At 49.2% G+C, this 17,433-nt stretch overlaps 1 protein-coding gene across 14 annotated transcripts in view; it reads left to right on the top strand.

Annotated features, from left to right (window-relative positions):
• The window catches only part of SETDB2 (SET domain bifurcated histone lysine methyltransferase 2), a 1,645,210-nt gene that overhangs the window by 496,649 nt on the left and 1,131,128 nt on the right, over window positions 1-17,433 (top strand). For all 14 annotated transcript variants that reach the window (XM_069639329.1, XM_069639325.1, XM_069639326.1 and 11 more), the window contains one exon: window positions 5,927-5,992. In XM_069639329.1, coding sequence (XP_069495430.1) covers window positions 5,927-5,992 — 66 coding nt within the window. The remainder of the gene's footprint in view (window positions 1-5,926; window positions 5,993-17,433) is intronic.

Below are 17,433 nucleotides of genomic sequence, written 5' to 3'. Positions count from 1 at the left end.
CAATCCTTTGCCACCCCTACGGCTGTCTATGTTGCTTCTCGGGCCACCCTGTTGCCTCTTTCCTCCGCCACCAACCTTCTCCTCCTTGGCTACCTTGCCCTCTCCTCCTTCCTCCACTGCCCATCCTCGGGCATCTACAACACTTCCGCAGGGCGTACCTATGACCTGTACCCCTCCATGGAAGTCCTCAAAGGGGCAACCTGCTCCACATTACTACTTTAAACTCTCACTCAGCTGTCAAACACTCCTCTGAAAATTGCTGTCTCCTTGAAGAACTCTATCTAGATGTACTCGGTCTGACTGAGACGTGGTTCACGGCCAGCTCTGTCACAAGCTTTGACACTCTACTTCTGATGGCTACCAGATCCTCTCTGCACCCAGAATCAACCATTCCAGTGCAGGTGTAGGCTTGATCTTCCCAGAGTGGATTCCTGCTTCATCATTGTTATTCAGGACTACTCCTCCTATGAATGCTTGGTCTGCAGGCTCTCTATCTCTACTGGCCTTTTTCTCACTGTGGCCACTATCTACTGGCCGCCCGGCCAGGTAGCCTCCTTCCTCCTTGCCTCTACTTCTCAACTTCTCCTCCTCTGAGACCTTAACATCCACTTGGATGCTTCATGTCCTTCTGCAGGACTCTTTCTCAACATCCGTCTGCCTGTTCATCCAGAACCATCAAGGACCACATCAACACCCTTTCTCCAGCCCTGGACGATTTCTGCAATCCCTCTTTTGCCACTGGAACCTTCCCCTGCCCCCTTAAGCATTCCGTTGTGCACCCCCTTCTTAAGAAGCCCTCTGCCGATCCTTCCTTTCCGGCTATCGGCCGATTTCCATCATGGAAAAACTCTTGGAAATGCTGGCCATCTCCCAGCTTAATCTTCAAACTGAATCTGTTGGTTGTCTTCATGACCACAACCAGTTTGGCTTTGGAGCAGCCAGAAGCACAAAGTGCTCTCCTGAACATCCGTGCAGACCTGCTCTCTAACCTGGATTCTAACCTTCTTTCTGTCCTGATTCTCCTTGATCTTTCTTCTGCTTTTGATACGGTCAACCATGCCATCCTGCTCAATCGCCTCTGTGATAACCTGGGTATCACTGATCAGGCCCTGGCCTGGCTGACCTCCCTTCTCAATGATTGACCCACCCAGGCCAAGCTGGGCTCCTTCCTCTCCTCTCCTCTCTTTTATCTCTCTCTCTCTACCTGTGGTGTTCCCCAGGGGTCTAACCTTTCTCCCTGGCTGCTCAACCAATACCTGGCACATCTTGCCCACTGCATAGCTGCTCTCTGCTCCAACATTCAGTGTTATGCGGATGACACCCAGCTCTCTTCAAGCTCCCTTTGGCCACCTCTACTCCTTCTCTCATTCCAGGCTGTCTGTCCGCAATCCAGGAGTGGTGTGCTGCCAATGATCTCTGCCTTAATGCCAGTAAGATTGAGATCCTCCTCATTGGAGCACCTGCTCCCTGCTTTCCTTTCTCTCTCTGGCCGCCCACTCTGGGCCCTCTTCCTACTCCTGCCTGTGGGGCTAAGAACCTTGGGGTCATCTCCGACTCCACCCTCTCCTTCTCTACTCACATCTTTGACATCTGTAAGAAGTCAAACTATCAGCGGCAGCTCCTCAGAGGTATTCTTCCTTTCCTTACTTTCCCCCAGAAGCTCACTGTCTCCAGAGCTCTGGTCCCTCTCTAGGTTGGACTACTGCAACAGCCTCTTTCTAAATCTTCCTGCCTCTACTCTCCGTCCTCTACAACGTATCCAGAACAGGACTGCGAGACTTGTCCTTGGCCTCAAGCCCAGGGATCGGATTCCACCAGCACTGAAATCTTTACACTGGCTCCCAGTGGCAGCAGGGATCAAGTTCCAGACCCTCTGCATCGTCCACAAGGCTGTCTGGGGCCTGGGACCGCACTACCTCCAACTCTCTCTTCCTAAACATCTCCCTTCTCGAGCTCTCGACTCATCCACCTCCAACCTTCTGAGGGTCAGTCGATTTTCCAAGCAGAGAGTCGGGACAGATCTTTCTTAGGCTGGGGCCTCCCGCTGGAAACAGTCTCCCTGCCTCTCTCAAACTTGAGCAAGAACCACTGGCGGTTCCTCAAGCAACTCAAAACCTTCCTCTTCCCTTCTGCTTTCTCTCTTCCCCTCACATGCTGATGACCCATCTGGTCCACGCACTGGTCCCCCAGCCACCCTCTGAACTTGGGCCGAGGTCCCTAAATGTCCAGTTGCACCTCGCACTGCCTCTTGGCTCCCCCAACACTTGTCTATCTGTAACCCTTTCTATTACCTGCACTGAGCCCACCTGCTGGCTGCATATTTTGATTTCCTGCACTTCTCCAACCCCCACACCCTTTTTGGCACTTCTCCCCATCCACTTTGATAGCCTTTACAAGTGAAAGGATTCTCCCTAAAGAACAATTGGGAAGTAAGCACTAGCGGCCAGTAAATTGGGTTTCCTTTAAGGTGTGGTTATTAGAGATGCTAAGTATTGTGTAAAGATCTAAGTTGTGGTTATTGTGGATTCTGTTTTAATTGGAACTCATGAAAACTAGTGAGATATTGGTGAGACAAAAGTTGGTTTATTTTTCTATACCGCTCGAGGTTGTTTTTCTTGCTTCCCCGTGGCTGAGGGAATGATGTGGTGCAGATCAGTGGTGTATTGAAAATTGTTGTCCAAAGCGTGTCTTTGTTTGTTCTACCTCCTTTCCTCTATACATTAGGTCACATCAGATTGTGTACTGAAAATAGTTCCAGCTGAAAGCACATTTTGGGGTTCATTCTTATGCTATGTGAGAGTGTTCTCTAATGCCCCCCTCATTTAAGTTTGTTGTGAAAACCAAACCTTTTGGGGCACAGGCACAAAGGGAGGGAAGCTTTCTTATCATGGCCCAGTAGATGGTATGCTTCTTTTAGTTTGTGACAGGGAGAAACCTATCCCCTATTGGGGTAACAGGTAATATATGTTGGTTTAGGGTCCTCTGGATGGCAGGCTACCCCACCTGATTTAGGAGGTCTTAAATAGATATGCAACACCACTATGTGGTACGATTATAACTTGGAGGAAAGCAGCAACAAAAAAAGTGGAATGCTGGTAGAGGTACACATTTCAAGTTGCAAGCTGCTAGCCAGCCATAAAAAGTTGCTTCTCCATTCTACACATGCACGCAGCACACCACGTTTTACTCGCTAAGAGTCGATTATCAGCATTGGCAAGTGCACATTCTGAACGCTGTTTTTTTTTAAAACGTATTTTATTGATTTTAGTGGGAAAAAAAACGTGCAATACAACAAGAAATCAAGCAGTGGTTCAAACAAAGGAGGGGACGGTGCAAGGGGGGCAGGGGAGGGGGAGGGAACAAACAAATCAACAACAGCCTTCATGTTACAGCAAACTCACAGTGAATGGATGGGTCAGGGCCTGCGACACGGAATTTCAGGATGCAGGGGGGGGTCGCATATGAAGGCTGTCCCTCCAGTGCTGGCTTCAGGGGATAGTGTCAGTGTGATATTGCGAGATTTCAGGGGGGTTTGTAGTCGGCGCTGAAGCGTATGTCTCTGAGGAGGGCCTTCCATGATTCCAGGGTGTTACCTTAATCCAAGCTGACATGCCTGAGAGGCACACATTCCTAACAATGCTGGGCTGGCTGTACCGGCTGCCTGCCCGTAAACAGTTCTAATGTTGGTTGTCCTTAAACTATGCATGTCCACCCATGTATTGTCCCTGATCGCTGCTCCATTTACTTCCCTCCACAACCTAGCCAGTATGTCATTCGAACTCACCCCATTGTAAGAAGCTCAACACTTCCCATCAAACCTGATTTCTTCTAATAAAATAAAAAACTAAACCATACTATTAGTATGGTGGGTGGAGCACAAACCCAGGGTTGTAATCTCAAAATATATGATCTATTCCCTTAGGGAGCTTTGTCTCTCTTTAGCAATTCAAGGCAAAGGTGGGGTTTTGGGGGCTCAACTACAATAGATATGCAGCCTTCAGACCTATGATAGGGGAGGATAGTGTTAAGGGTGTTTTGCTATACTTTTTCCATAAGTGGTTTTTCTTACTGGAAATATCTAAAGTGCTCAAATAATAAAAATGCAGTTTTCTAAGAATTACGCTTATGAAACTGGCCTATCGGCACTGCCACAGAGCCAGGGGAGAAGTGGTCATGAGGCCAGACCAATCCTTAGTTGCCAACATGATCCATTCCAGTCTGTAGATGCTTTATCCCGTCCTGGTTTTGATGCAGTCTGGGATTTATAGTCTGAGTTTTATAATGGTAAAATCAGAACTACAAGTACTGGAATGCAAAAAATAGGAATGGATAAACACCTACAGGATGGGATGGATCATGTTGGCAACCATGCCAATCCCATCTATAGGTGCATGTGGCACCTGCTGACCTCCGGTGGAGACGGCACCAGCGCCAATACCAGAATGCAAAAAACAGGAATGGATAAGCACCTAAAGGTGGGATGGATCATGTTGGCAACCATGCCAATCCCACCTATAGGTGCATGTGGCACCTGCTGACCTCCAGTGGAGACGGCACCAGCGCCAATACCAGAATGCAAAAAACAGGAATTGATAAGCAACTACAGGTGGGATGGATCATGTTGGCAACCATGCCAATCCCACCTATAGGTGCATGTGGCACCTGCTGACCTCCAGTGGAGACAGCACCAGCGCCAATACCGGAATGCAAAAAACAGGAATGGATAAGCACCTACAGGATGGGATGGATCATGTTGGCAACCATGCCAATCCCACCTATAGGTGCATGTGGCACCTGCTGACCTCCGGTGGACACAGCACCAGGTCATGTGCATATCCAAGAGATCCTGGGATGGGGTAAGGATAGGCGGGTATAACCGGGCTGGGACTGGTCTATAGTGTAATTCCCGAAGTGCAAGCCCATGATTCTAGCATGGGCTTTTTTTGTTTTTACAGAATGGACCACAGGTTTTACCAGAGAAGTAACTACACTAGTTTTAACCAATGCTACTAAACAAATATGTTTTGAACTGCATTATTTGCAACACATTTGATGACCAAAATAACCCCTCGGATGGTACTCAAAAAATCTGTTCTGGATAGAAATTAATTGTAATGTGTGATTGTAGGCCACTTTTTCATTGGTGCCTGGAAAGATTGTATGTCCCAGTCCGACCCTAGGTATAACTATAGTAGTGGCTATGGATGTAGTGGGAAGTAGAGAATTTAAAATACTCCTGTGCTCCTCCGCCTCTTTTGCTCATCTTCTTCTGCCCTTGAAACCCCATGATATATACTTTTAGATTATTACATGGCGGATGCAAAATCAAAAGACGTTTGAAATTAGCAGGTCGTGCTAAAACCATGAGAGGTGGACCTTGCTGAGGAACAATGTAACATTCATTGAATTTAGCCTCTTTAATCGCCCCCACCACGTGCACGATCTGTTTTCCGATTAACGGTGTAAGATATTTCACTCATGCCTAAACTCTATTTCGCAGCTACATATTGCTCAAAGGGAATTTCACGGCGGGCCACGCCCGGGCCACTTTCTTCTACTCTCCTGTTTCACGCTTGAGCCCACTACGCCAACACAACCACTTTCTACTGGATACACAGAGTTCCCGCTCCCTTTTCCCATGTGCCTTAGTGTTTGATTTCCGGCTCCTCCCTTCATTTAGGATCTCTCATTTCCGGCCTCTCTACCTCTGTTTGTGCTTCTTGTCAGCGTGTACAGGTCATAAACCGTATTTTCAAAATATTTAAGTTTAAAATACTTGCCATGACCTCTCACCCGATGCAAATGAAAGACGGACGCTGATGTTTCACATGTGCAGATCTATTAGAATATTAATTTGCAAAATGCCCTTACTTGATTTAAATTTTGCTCTTGATGTTCATAGTAGATGCCTCTCTTTCTGTTACAGATTATTTAAAGGCGATGGACCTGGTGAATAAAGCGGATGTGAGCACGACTGACCCGTTTGAAAGTGGTATGAATATATATATATATATATATTTTGTTTACAGAAATTTAAAATGTGCTTTGGGTCGAAACCGATTAGTCCACGTGCATGGTTCTAAAGAAATAGTCGGGAGGTCCTGGTGGAGGAGAGAATTCCCCGAGGGTGTGTCTTTAAAGACATAATGACAATTGGGAGGGGTTCATGGAAAAACAGAAAACAATAAAAGTAGATCCACATAAAAAATACCTGTAATTTAGCACAACACGTACTTGTTTCAAGTTTGGTAAAACGAACTACTGAGCAAACGAGTTTACTGTTGAATGTGTGTGGCTTGTTCACTTGATAAAGTAACGTATCACTGGACAGTTCACTGTCCACTTTTCCTTCTTAACTCATTGGAACCGTTAGGCTGCTTTAGGCGCAATATACATAGTTGCTCATTTACGGGGGAGGGGGTGTGACTTGGCACTAATCTAACGAAAACAACACTATATGCAATATTGGGATCACAATGTCCATAGGCATCAAGAACATTCCAACATTTGAAAGGTACTTTTAACCCCAGTTTAGTATTCATTTCAAATTGTTTATGGGTAGTCACTACTGTAAAAAGCACGATAAACCGAAGCACCTGTTTGGTAATCCACTCCCTGATGTTTTGACTTAAGCCTCTGCTGGTCTTGTGCAAAGTGAGACGTGTCACCAAGTTAATAAAAAGCGTGCACAGCCGCCCGTACTCCAGTCGATACCAACTGACCGTGGTCAGTGTCTCCTTGCAGCACTGCGCCAGCGCGAACATCGGGGCAGAGTGACCGGCACCCCCGGAAGCCCATAATAACTGGCGACGAAGGTGTTCGAAACCGGCATGCCGCTGCACGCTGTTGTAGGGGGCTTCCCCGCGGTGCGCGTTTGCTGGTTGGATCCTGCTCGACATCTCACGGTACTGCTGAGGGCCTGCTTCGGGTGGGCGCACGCCCCAGAGGTCCCGGTGCGGGCTGATGATGGGGAATAACATCAAATAAAAGGGAAAGGTCGGATCCACGCCGACGACTGATGGCCGTGCCGGCGAGAACCCATTTCATATGAGCTGGCGCTGCCAGAGAGCCTGGAGAGTCTCTGTCTTGAAGAGAGAGGCGATGCAGCAGCCACGCTACAGAATCGGCTGCTCCTGCCGGGGATGTGGGGGTGGGGGTGGGGGAAGGAGAGTAACAGCACAATAAAGACCGCCGCTGCATCACTGCTGGTTGTGCTCCTGCCTGGGGGAGAGAGGTGCAGCAAGGACCGCCACCGCACTGATTCATTCACTGAAGCGCCCAACTGCCAGGCCATGCCAGCCAACCGTTGGCCCACCAATGCCCCAGGCCCCGTGCTGCACGAAGTGCGGCACGATGGAGGGCCTGGGGAGTTAGGCGCAGGGTGGGGGGAGCACAACAGGCGGGAAAACAAAAGGGAGGGGCAGCCGGAGCGGCGCCCCCACCCGCGGTGTGCCTCAAAGACACGCAAGTAGGTAGAGGCAAAGTGGGAAAGTAACAGGGGGGGGAGGACAGGAAGGAGCACCGGCCCGCAATCAGCACAACAAAAGGCGGAAGGGGTATAAATACCCCAGAGAAGCAGGACCAAGTCACAACCAGGTTAGGAGCTCACCTCACTCGGGTAAGCTCCCAGGGCCTGGATAAGGCGGTAAAGGATTCGTTTTCCACCCAACCCGCCCTACAAGAAAGGAAGGAGGAAAGCCGGAACAGGAACGCCGAGTACTTTTTTCACGGTACACGGTATAAGAAAAGTCGTAGGCGGCGGCACGTGTCCAGGAAAGGATGCCACAGGACACTGAAATGGAGGCTAAAGGAAGGGGGGCATCCCAACCCCTGGACACGAGGTGCCCAAAAAGTGTTAGCTACTGTACAGTTGTCATAACCAGTGTATAGCGTCACTTGTTGTATATAATAAACAGGCCTACGGTCAGAGAAGCAGGACCAAGTCACAACCAGGTTAGGAGCTCACCTCACTCGGGTAAGCTCCCAGGGCCTGGATAAGGCGGTAAAGGATTCGTTTTTGCCTCTGCGGGCTTAAGCGGATTGTGTGTCTGTTTCCTTGGTCATTTTCGCCTCTGCGGGCTTAAGTGGTGGGAGGAACAAAAAGAACGTTTGTGAAGAGCGGGATCCCGGCTGGCGAGAAGCGGAGGAAGCAGCGGTGGACCCGGGAGGCCGGAGCTGCATACGGAAGTAAGAAGACCCACCTCGTGTCAGCGTATCCAGCGGCGAAGAGCGGGACCCCGGCTGGCGAGGAGCGGATGCAACAACGGTGGACCCGGGAGGCCGGAGCTGCGTACGGGAGAAAGGAGACCGCCGCAGCAAACATTGTGGGAACCAGGCTGCGGAGGCAGTGAACGAAGCACGAGAAGCCAGGCAACACGTCACCAGATAAGAGAGCCGGAGAAGGGGAAGCAGGCGCCCGCGGAACGTCACGCCTTGGAGGCGGGGCGAGGGACGGACTAGCAAAGGCCTTAAAGCGGCAGTACAGAAGGCCAGGCGTGGTGGAGCAGGAAGGACGTGTGTAAGGCTGGCAGCGGGAAGGTTGGGGGTTCGCGCCAACCCTCCAACGGCAGACTGAAGTGTCTCATGATTTCTTGCCGGAAACGGAGAGCCTCCCCGGCGCTGGACCAAGAAAAAACAAGTACTTATTTCTCGTAGCCAGGCCCTAACCCAATCCATAGCTGGCTGTTTAGCTCAGTGGTTAGAGCGTGGTGAGAATAATACCAAAGTCACGTGTTGGCCTCTGTTTTATGTTGCAACATTCAGGAGAGCGGGTTGTGGAGCATCGTGGCCCGGAACACAAGTGAAACAACAGAGGCAAAAAAGTGAGAAGGATGGAAGAAAAAATAAGAAGAGCGCAGGAATTCAGCGCATGGGCCAAAAAGGCGGAAAAAGACTATGGGGCCAAATGGGTCTTGGAGGTGATGCAAAAGGAAGAAAGGGCTAGGGCAATGTCGCCCCTGCTGCTGGAGGATTCCACTGACCGCGAGGAAGAAGCGGCGGTACCCCAAGGTCAGAAGAGGGCAAGAGGAACAGCGGAAGAGTCGCAAGAGCCAGAGAGGCCTAAGAAAAAGCAGAAAAACAAAGGTATCGTAAAATTAAGCAACAACATTAACAAAATGATTAAAGTATTAAATGCAAATGTCAAATGCATGAAGGCCCAGGGTAGGTCGCCCAGAGCCAAAAGGGGAAAGGAAGGAGAGCAAGACAAAACGGAATCAGAAGGGGAAAGTAGCGAGGATGAAGAGAGAGACCACCTGCGAGCCTGGGTGAAAAAGAAAGGGGTAATAGGGAGAGGAAGGAATACTGAGGACAGAACAGGTGGAGGTAGGGGGCAGGGGCCAACAGACAACGGGGCTAACACCCCTACACCAGAGCCACCCCAAAGCCCAAACCATATAGCAACGCCAGAGCTTGACATAGTAACTGTAAAAGAGCCACCCAGTACTATGACAAAATATGGGAGACCCACGATAGGCAAAGATGCTCAGGGGCGGTCATTGAAAGCACAAGCCTGGCATATTAGCGAAAAAGTTAAGGAAAAAATATGGAGAAAAGAGTTAATAGATATATTCACATTGCTAGATGTACAGAAAAGGGGCCACGACGTAGCAAAAGAGGACATAAAGGAGGATGAGAAAGGTTTATTGAAAAGATCAGCAGTAACAAGGAATTTTGACAATTGGACAGCAGCATTCCAGATAATGTCGTCCATCATTTTGCAGAAATTCCCCGAGGACGGCCCATCGCTGGTTACATATCAGCAGAGTGTGCTGAAGGTTTACAAAGCATTTGGGGGGGATGCATGGAAAGAGTATGATCATGAGTTTAGGAAAGAGATGGATTGCTTCCCAGATATTGGGTGGGACGAAGAGAATTACAACCTGTACATCTTTAATGTATTAAAAGAGAAGTGGGACAGCAGAGAACAGCCAAATGCGGGCAGCTACTACAGGAGACAATATGGGTATAATGATTATAGAAGAGATTACAGATACAGCAACAGGAGATTCGAAGGTAGTCGCGACAGGGCAAGCGAGCAGAATTTTCGGAGCAGGCAGTACGAGGCACAAAGAAGTTGGCAGAGCAACATACCACCAACAGCACAGGGGGGGTGGCAAGGGAGAAAATGGGGGTTCAAGAACACAGCCAGGACAATGCAGAAATTTCGAGAAAGGGGTGCTATGCAGCTGGGGGAAGAAATGCAGATTCAATCACAAATGCGAGAATTGTGGGGGGGAACATGCCACCAGCAAATGCACAACGTCAGCATACAATAAGTACAGGGGGCCAGAGAAGCGGAACTAGAAGGGCAGGCGAGATCGGGGCCACTCCAGTAAAATTGGAAATAATGGAGAAATGGCTACGGGTGTTTCCAGATCAAGAAATGGCAGAAACGATCAGGCAAGGGTTTCAAGAGGGTTTTAGGATCCCCTTTGAAGGACACGGTTCTACCAACACGCCCAAAAATCTGAAATCAGCATTAGCGAACAAAGAGTTAGTAACCAAAAAAATCAACAAAATAATCGAGCTAGGGAGGATCAGAGGTCCCTACGGCTCCCCCCGTTCAAAGAATTCATATGTTCACCGCTAGGGTTAGTTCCAAAAAAGGAGGCAGGCGAGTTTAGACTGATCCACCACCTATCATACCCAACAGGGGCTTCAGTTAATGACGGGATCAACAAAGAGGCAGTGTCAGTAAGTTACTCAGATTTTATGGAAGCCGTACACATAGTCAGAGAAGCAGGGAAGGGAGCATGGATGGCAAAAGGAGACATAAAGTCGGCATTCCGTCTACTACCGGTGAGAAAAGAGTCCCAGAGGTGGCTATGTATGCAGTGGGAAGGCAAATTCTTTGTGGACAGGTGCCTCCCAATGGGTTGCGCCATCTCATGTGCATATTTTGAGAAAGTAAGCTCATTCATGCAATGGGCACTTACAAAGGAAGATGAGGGGGCGCAGGTAGTACATTACCTGGATGATTTTCTATTTGTGGGGCCGCATGGCTCCAATCAATGTCAAAACACGCTGCAGAAATTCATAGCATTGGCAAAAGAGTGGGGCGTCCCATTAGCAGAAGAAAAAACCACAGGCCCAACACAAGCAATACAATTCCTAGGCATCGAAATAGACTCCCGAATGGGGGAATGCAGGATCCCGGAAGAAAAGGTAGCAGACTTACTAAGTAAAATCAAAGACCTGATAGGGAAAAGCAAGGCCACAGTTAAGGAGCTACAGTCACTGGCAGGAAAACTGAACTTTGCAGGAAGAATCATACCGCAAGGTAAAATATTCCAGAGAAGGTTAGAGCTGAGAACAAGAGGGGCCAGAGAAGGACACCACAGAGTGAGAATTGGGGAAGGTATAAAAAGAGACATGGGGATATGGGCAGAATTCTTAAAATCTTTCAATGGCTCAGTAATCTGGCGCACACCTATAAATGAAGAGAACGAAAGGGTGTTGTTCACAGATGCAGCCGGGGGGTTCGGTTTCGGCGCAATTCTAGGGACAGAATGGTGTGCGGAAGAATGGCCAGAAGAATGGCAAAAAGCAGAATGGACTAATAATATTACATTGTTGGAAATATTCCCAATATGGGTAGCGCTATGCGCATGGGAAAAAGAGCTGAGCTGCAAGGATTTAAATGTATGGTCGGATAACATGGCAGTAGTACATGTCATAAATAACGGGAGCACATCATGCCCACTAGTGCTGGAAATAATGAGGGTTATAACCCTAAGTTGTCTTATGAATAATGTCAGCATAAAGGCAAGGCATATCGCAGGTGAAGCAAACGCGGTCGCTGACGCCTTATCTCGCTTTCAGTGGGACAGGTTCAGAAAATTGCGCCCGGATGCAAAAAGGAAAAAAACGCCCACGCCAAGGAAGGCGTGGGTACCTCTGGAAGAATGGGAGGAAGCACGGTCAACTACAAGGTTGGCTCAGAAGAGGAAAAAGAACCACAGGAGCAGACGGTAGAGAAGTTGGCCAGAAACGCCATAACATACAGAACTGGTGAGCAATATAAAAAGCATGTGAATAATGTATTAAGGGAAACAGGAGCCAAAAAGGTCGGGGACATCACAGTGGCAATGTTATGTGATTTTGTGGGGAGCGCATTTTCGCAAGGAAAGAGGAAAAGTTGGGCGGCAGCACACCTGGCGGCGATAGCATACACGGTGAAAGTGGCCGGGATAGCAGACCCGACAACAAATTCACGAATAAAATACGCAATGAAGGGGTGGGCAAGGTTAGAAGGAAAGACACCTGACAGCAGGAGGCCTCTGAATTTTGCAAAGATGACGATACTGTTAAAACTCTTACACAGCACATGCAACAGCAGCTACGAGATCAAATTGTTTAGGGCAGCATTTGCATTGGCATATTATGGGGCACTAAGGGTCGGGGAGCTAGTAGCGCGTAACACAGCGGCGGGGGATGGCTTAGCAAAAACCGACATATGCATAGGGGCCGAAGGAATGGCAATATTACTAAGGAAGTCCAAAACAGACCAAGAAGGGAGGGGGCGGACAATAGAGCTAAATTGTATCAAAGAAAGAGAGTACTGCCCAAGGTGCATCACAAAGCAATTCCTCAAAGTGCGTCCAGAAGTAGGGGGCCAGCTATTGATACATAGGGACGGTAGGGCCCTCAGCAGGTATCAATTTCAAGCAGTACTAAAGAAAACTATAACAAAGGCGGGGTGGGACAAGGCAGAGTTCGGGACCCACTCTTTTAGAATAGGTGCAGCCACATCAGCATGGGCAGGTGGATTGGGGGCAGAGGGAGTAAAGAGTATCGGGGGTTGGAAATCGCAATGTTTCAAGAGGTATGTGCGAGAAAACATGATATGATTCATTTCCCATTTTCCATGCAGACAAAACACCCTACAAATCAGCATGGATAGTCGGCCATTCATTCGTGACAAGAGCAGGCAGGTGGATCGAGGATTACAGAGAGGGTTTGCATTTCAAAAGAACAATAACTTCATGGTGGGGCCTTCCAGGGATGCATTGGGAGGACATCCACGACAGGCTGTCAGATCTGATTGGTTTCAGGGACCCCCCCGAGTATTTGGTCATCCACCTCGGGGGGAACGACTTGGTCAGAACAAACCGGGGCGAGCTAATGCGCGACATGTGCGAATCACTAAGGGCGATAGCGCACTGCTGGGGTAAAACGAAAATCTTGATGTCAGAGATCATAACTCGCAGAATCTGGTACGGGGCGCGCAAGAGGCAGGCCATTGAGACGGCGCGGAAAAAACTGAACAAAGCGATAGAGAAGTACTGCAGGAGCACAGGACTCCATTTCATAAAACATGGGCTATCACAGAACGACTCAGACTGGTACCACCAGGACGGGGTACACCTGTCCAACAAGGGCTGGGGGAGATTTGCGGACAACATCTTTCAGGCACTAGCGGCACAGGGTTGCAAATAAGGGGGCGGCAGGGTCACTGTTTTGGGGGGACCTGAGCGGTTTAGACAAGCAAACCCTCAGGTGTGGCGGCACGTGTCCAGGAAAGGATGCCATAGGACACCAAAATGGAGGCTAAAGGAAGGGGGGCATCCCAACCCCTGGACACGAGGTGCCCAAAAAGTGTTAGCTACTGTACAGTTGTCATAACCAGTGTATAGCGTCATTTGTTGTATATAATAAACAGGCCTACGGCCACTAATTTTTCCACGCAAACAGAACTGTGCACGCATTATCATTTCTGGGTCAGGGCATAGAACAACAGGGCCAAGAGCAGGGGGGGGGGAACCCACACTACTCAGCCTATGCCCCAGGCCCCGTGCTGCACGAAGTGCGGCACGATGGAGGGCCTGGGGAGTTAGGCGCAGGGTGGGGGGAGCACAACAGGCGGGAAAACAAAAGGGAGGGGCAGCCGGAGCGGCGCCCCCACCCGCGGTGTGCCTCAAAGACACGCAAGTAGGTAGAGGCAAGGTGGGAAAGTAACAGGGGGGGGGGGACAGGAAGGAGCACCGGCCCGCAATCAGCACAACAAAAGGCGGAAGGGGTATAAATACCCCAGCGAAGCAGGACCAAGTCACAACCAGGTTAGGAGCTCACCTCACTCGGGTAAGCTCCCAGGGCCTGGATAAGGCGGTAAAGGATTCGTTTTCCACCCAACCCGCCCTACAAGAAAGGAAGGAGGAAAGCCGGAACAGGAACGCCGAGTACTTTTTTCACGGTACACGGTATAAGAAAAGTCGTAGGCGGCGGCACGTGTCCAGGAAAGGATGCCACAGGACACTGAAATGGAGGCTAAAGGAAGGGGGGCATCCCAACCCCTGGACACGAGGTGCCCAAAAAGTGTTAGCTACTGTACAGTTGTCATAACCAGTGTATAGCGTCATTTGTTGTATATAATAAACAGGCCTACGGCCACTAATTTTTCCACGCAAACAGAACTGTGCACGCATTATCATTTCTGGGTCAGGGCATAGAACAACAGGGCCAAGAGCAGGGGGGGGGAACCCACACTACTCAGCCTATGAGAACCTGCTGAGCGCAGACCAATGCTGCCGGAGAGCCCAGAGTGTTCTCCTCCATAGAACTGCCTATCCTTGGGGGCACAGTTGTGCAGCACGTGCCAGGAGCAGGGTAGCTGTTGTGGGCCCTGGTGTCGCTTTGCCGGCTGCAGAAGGGCAAGAAGCTCCCTTGCTGAACTGCAACAGAACTATTACCCAAGTGTGGCTGACCTCACGTTTCCTCCGCCCCCCCCCCCCACCCACCTGCCTGTGATCTCTAATGTGCATCCCGAACTGCGGCCCCACCAAGGCGCAAGGCTCATGTGCCGGGTTTAGAAATGGATCCAGTAAGGTGTATGTCCCAGTTGCACCCCGTCTCCTGGACTAATAAAGTGTCACCCTTGGAGGTGTGTCCCCCCAATGTCCACGGACAGTGATGTAGTCTGGTGCTGTGCTCCAGTCCGCACGGCGGGTTTAAATTGGCCACAATCAAAATGACCATTGTCCGCATCCATGTAAATGTGTAATGTATTGTGTGCGTTGTTGTGCTTGTCCTTATTTTATACTCCTGGAATGGGATGTTGTCACTTAAGCCACTCCTGAGCTTTTGTGAAGTCACATGTACAGTGACCCGTGGAAGAAGTGTCACCATTTTAATAAAAGTTGCACACGGCCACCTGTGTGCCAGTCGATACCAACTAACCCTGCCTCAGTGTCTCCTTGCGGTGCTGCCCAGTATAACACCTACCAGAACAATACCCAAGAAAACTCAGCAACTAAACCAAGCCCACTTCTCTCTAGATCATATCAAAACAGGCCTCTGGTCTAAGTACCCCCTCTTCCAGTACTCCGCTTAAACCAGCTATGCTCACTGTTCCACAGGATTGACAATCACTCGCTTTGCTGGTGGCTGGTCAAAGTTTACTTTGCTTCATTGAGAGAGTTTAGCAAACCCATCCCATCTTCAGGGATCCAATTTAATTTCCCTCACCACTGTGAGCCTAGCAGAAATAAATCGCCCTCAACCTGTGTTACACGTAGGTAACCTCGGCTCCAAATGAAATCCCCACTTACTGAATGGGTGAAGCTTTTTGATTTTTCACCAGGCTTTAGTTGTAAGCCAAGAAGGGCGTATTTATTGCCCTGGACCAGGGTGGTGATGAGTGCTTTCAATTCCTAAAATCACAATACAGATTATGTCAAACGAAATTTTATTGACACTAATATCTCCACAGTTCCATGTCCTGAAGGGAAGGCGGAGCGAGATCAGAAGACCACAAGTCATCCTTCATGCTGTGATGTGCCTCCTAATAAAATGTGCACTGTAAATACTAAGCCCTAGACCAGCACAGTCCCATCTCAATGCCAACAGATTTCACCTTCATATGGGGCGGGGGATCCCTGTCTCAGAGTGATGACACCCTAGAATGGATCATGTGGAGAGCCGTCATGCAGGCCTATGTGACTTATTTGTATCGCCTCAATTTATTCATGCTTTTGTACTTCTGTGGGGGTTCATCTAGTGGCCCTGTGTATGTAAAGGAGTTAAAGCATATCATACCAGGCCCTTCTTTCCGTAAGATGTTTCTCCATTGCCAAGTGTTGTTTTTTATTTCATTGCTTGATCCCGTCACGGCTGCAGAAAGTCAGCTGGATAGATGTTACCCTGCTGCCTTACTACTTGGTCAACATCATCTCCCCGTGCACCAGGGCCCTAATTCCTGATCATATGCACTATGATTACTGATGCACCCTACTGTGATCTGCCCTCACATCCAGCGGTAGGGACAGTGATGTGTATGCCAGTGTGCCCAGGTTTGGCACCTCTGGTACTTCTCACTTGTGCAGGGCCGGTACAAGGAATTTTGCCACCGTAGGCAAAGTGTCATATTGGCAACCCCACTTAGGCACTTGAACACATACCTTTAAATTTTGTATTTCAGTGGCGTGACTAACCGCCATGTGAAGAGGACATGTCTTAGGTGTGCTCCGTGCGATGTGATCATCATAAGCTGTTTTCTTATGCACTATTGAAGTTAAATGCAGCTGAAATGATTCCTTAAAGTGAGACACTGGAGACGAACATCCTTCTACCCCCAGAAGTTTTTAGGGTATACACACCCGTCCGAAGGGCACCAGAAGACCAATGTACGGTCAAACGGAGCTGAAACTGGATAGTCACAACAAGGGAAACCTCGCTGGACCTGTTCTAAATTTGGGGTGTTCAAAGTTATTGGGGGGAGGGAAAATGGGAGTTGATATTAAAGTTGGGAACCGAAACGGGGAAACGCCAAGACCACATGTAAATCTCATATACAGCATACCTAAAGCACAGCCTCATGTGATCCCAGGCATGAATGCCCAACCACCCAATACCCATGGCTGAAAGAATAAAAATGATGACATGGAATGTCCGAGGCATGAACAGCTTTGTCAAGCAACGCCGCATCCAGGCATATTTAAAAAGGTGCAAGGTTGGGATTGCCATGCTCCAAGAGACCCATCTAAACGCGCAGAAACTTGAAACAATAGCCAAGAACTGGCGGGGAACCCTAATAGGAACCTCTTACTCCTCCTATGCCGGGGGGGTCCTGATTTGGATTGACCCGACCATCCCCTTCAAGCTAATAGGCACCAAAACTGACGACGAGGGCAGGATGGCGCTAGCACATGGCACCATGGACGGAAAAGAGGTATGTCTAATCACCACCTATGCACCCAATCATGATGCAACAGTCTTCTTCCGCTCTCTACACTCATGACTTGGCCCTTACAGAGATAGCACCATAATATGGGGAGGAGATCACAATTGCACCCTTGACCCCCTAAAGGATAGATCAGATAACAAACGCACCTGCCCATCCCCTCCTGCCAAAATATTAGCCACACTAACACAACAGCTCCTACGCCAAGACTTGTGGAGGGAACAACACCCTGAACAACCTGAATACTCCTTTTA

The sequence above is a fragment of the Ambystoma mexicanum genome, chromosome 7q, assembly GCF_040938575.1.
Source record: "Ambystoma mexicanum isolate Mex_15411 chromosome 7q, UKY_AmexF1_1, whole genome shotgun sequence".
In the NCBI taxonomy this organism is placed as follows: Eukaryota; Metazoa; Chordata; class Amphibia; order Caudata; family Ambystomatidae; genus Ambystoma; species Ambystoma mexicanum.
This window is presented reverse-complemented; position numbering and strand designations above follow the sequence as displayed.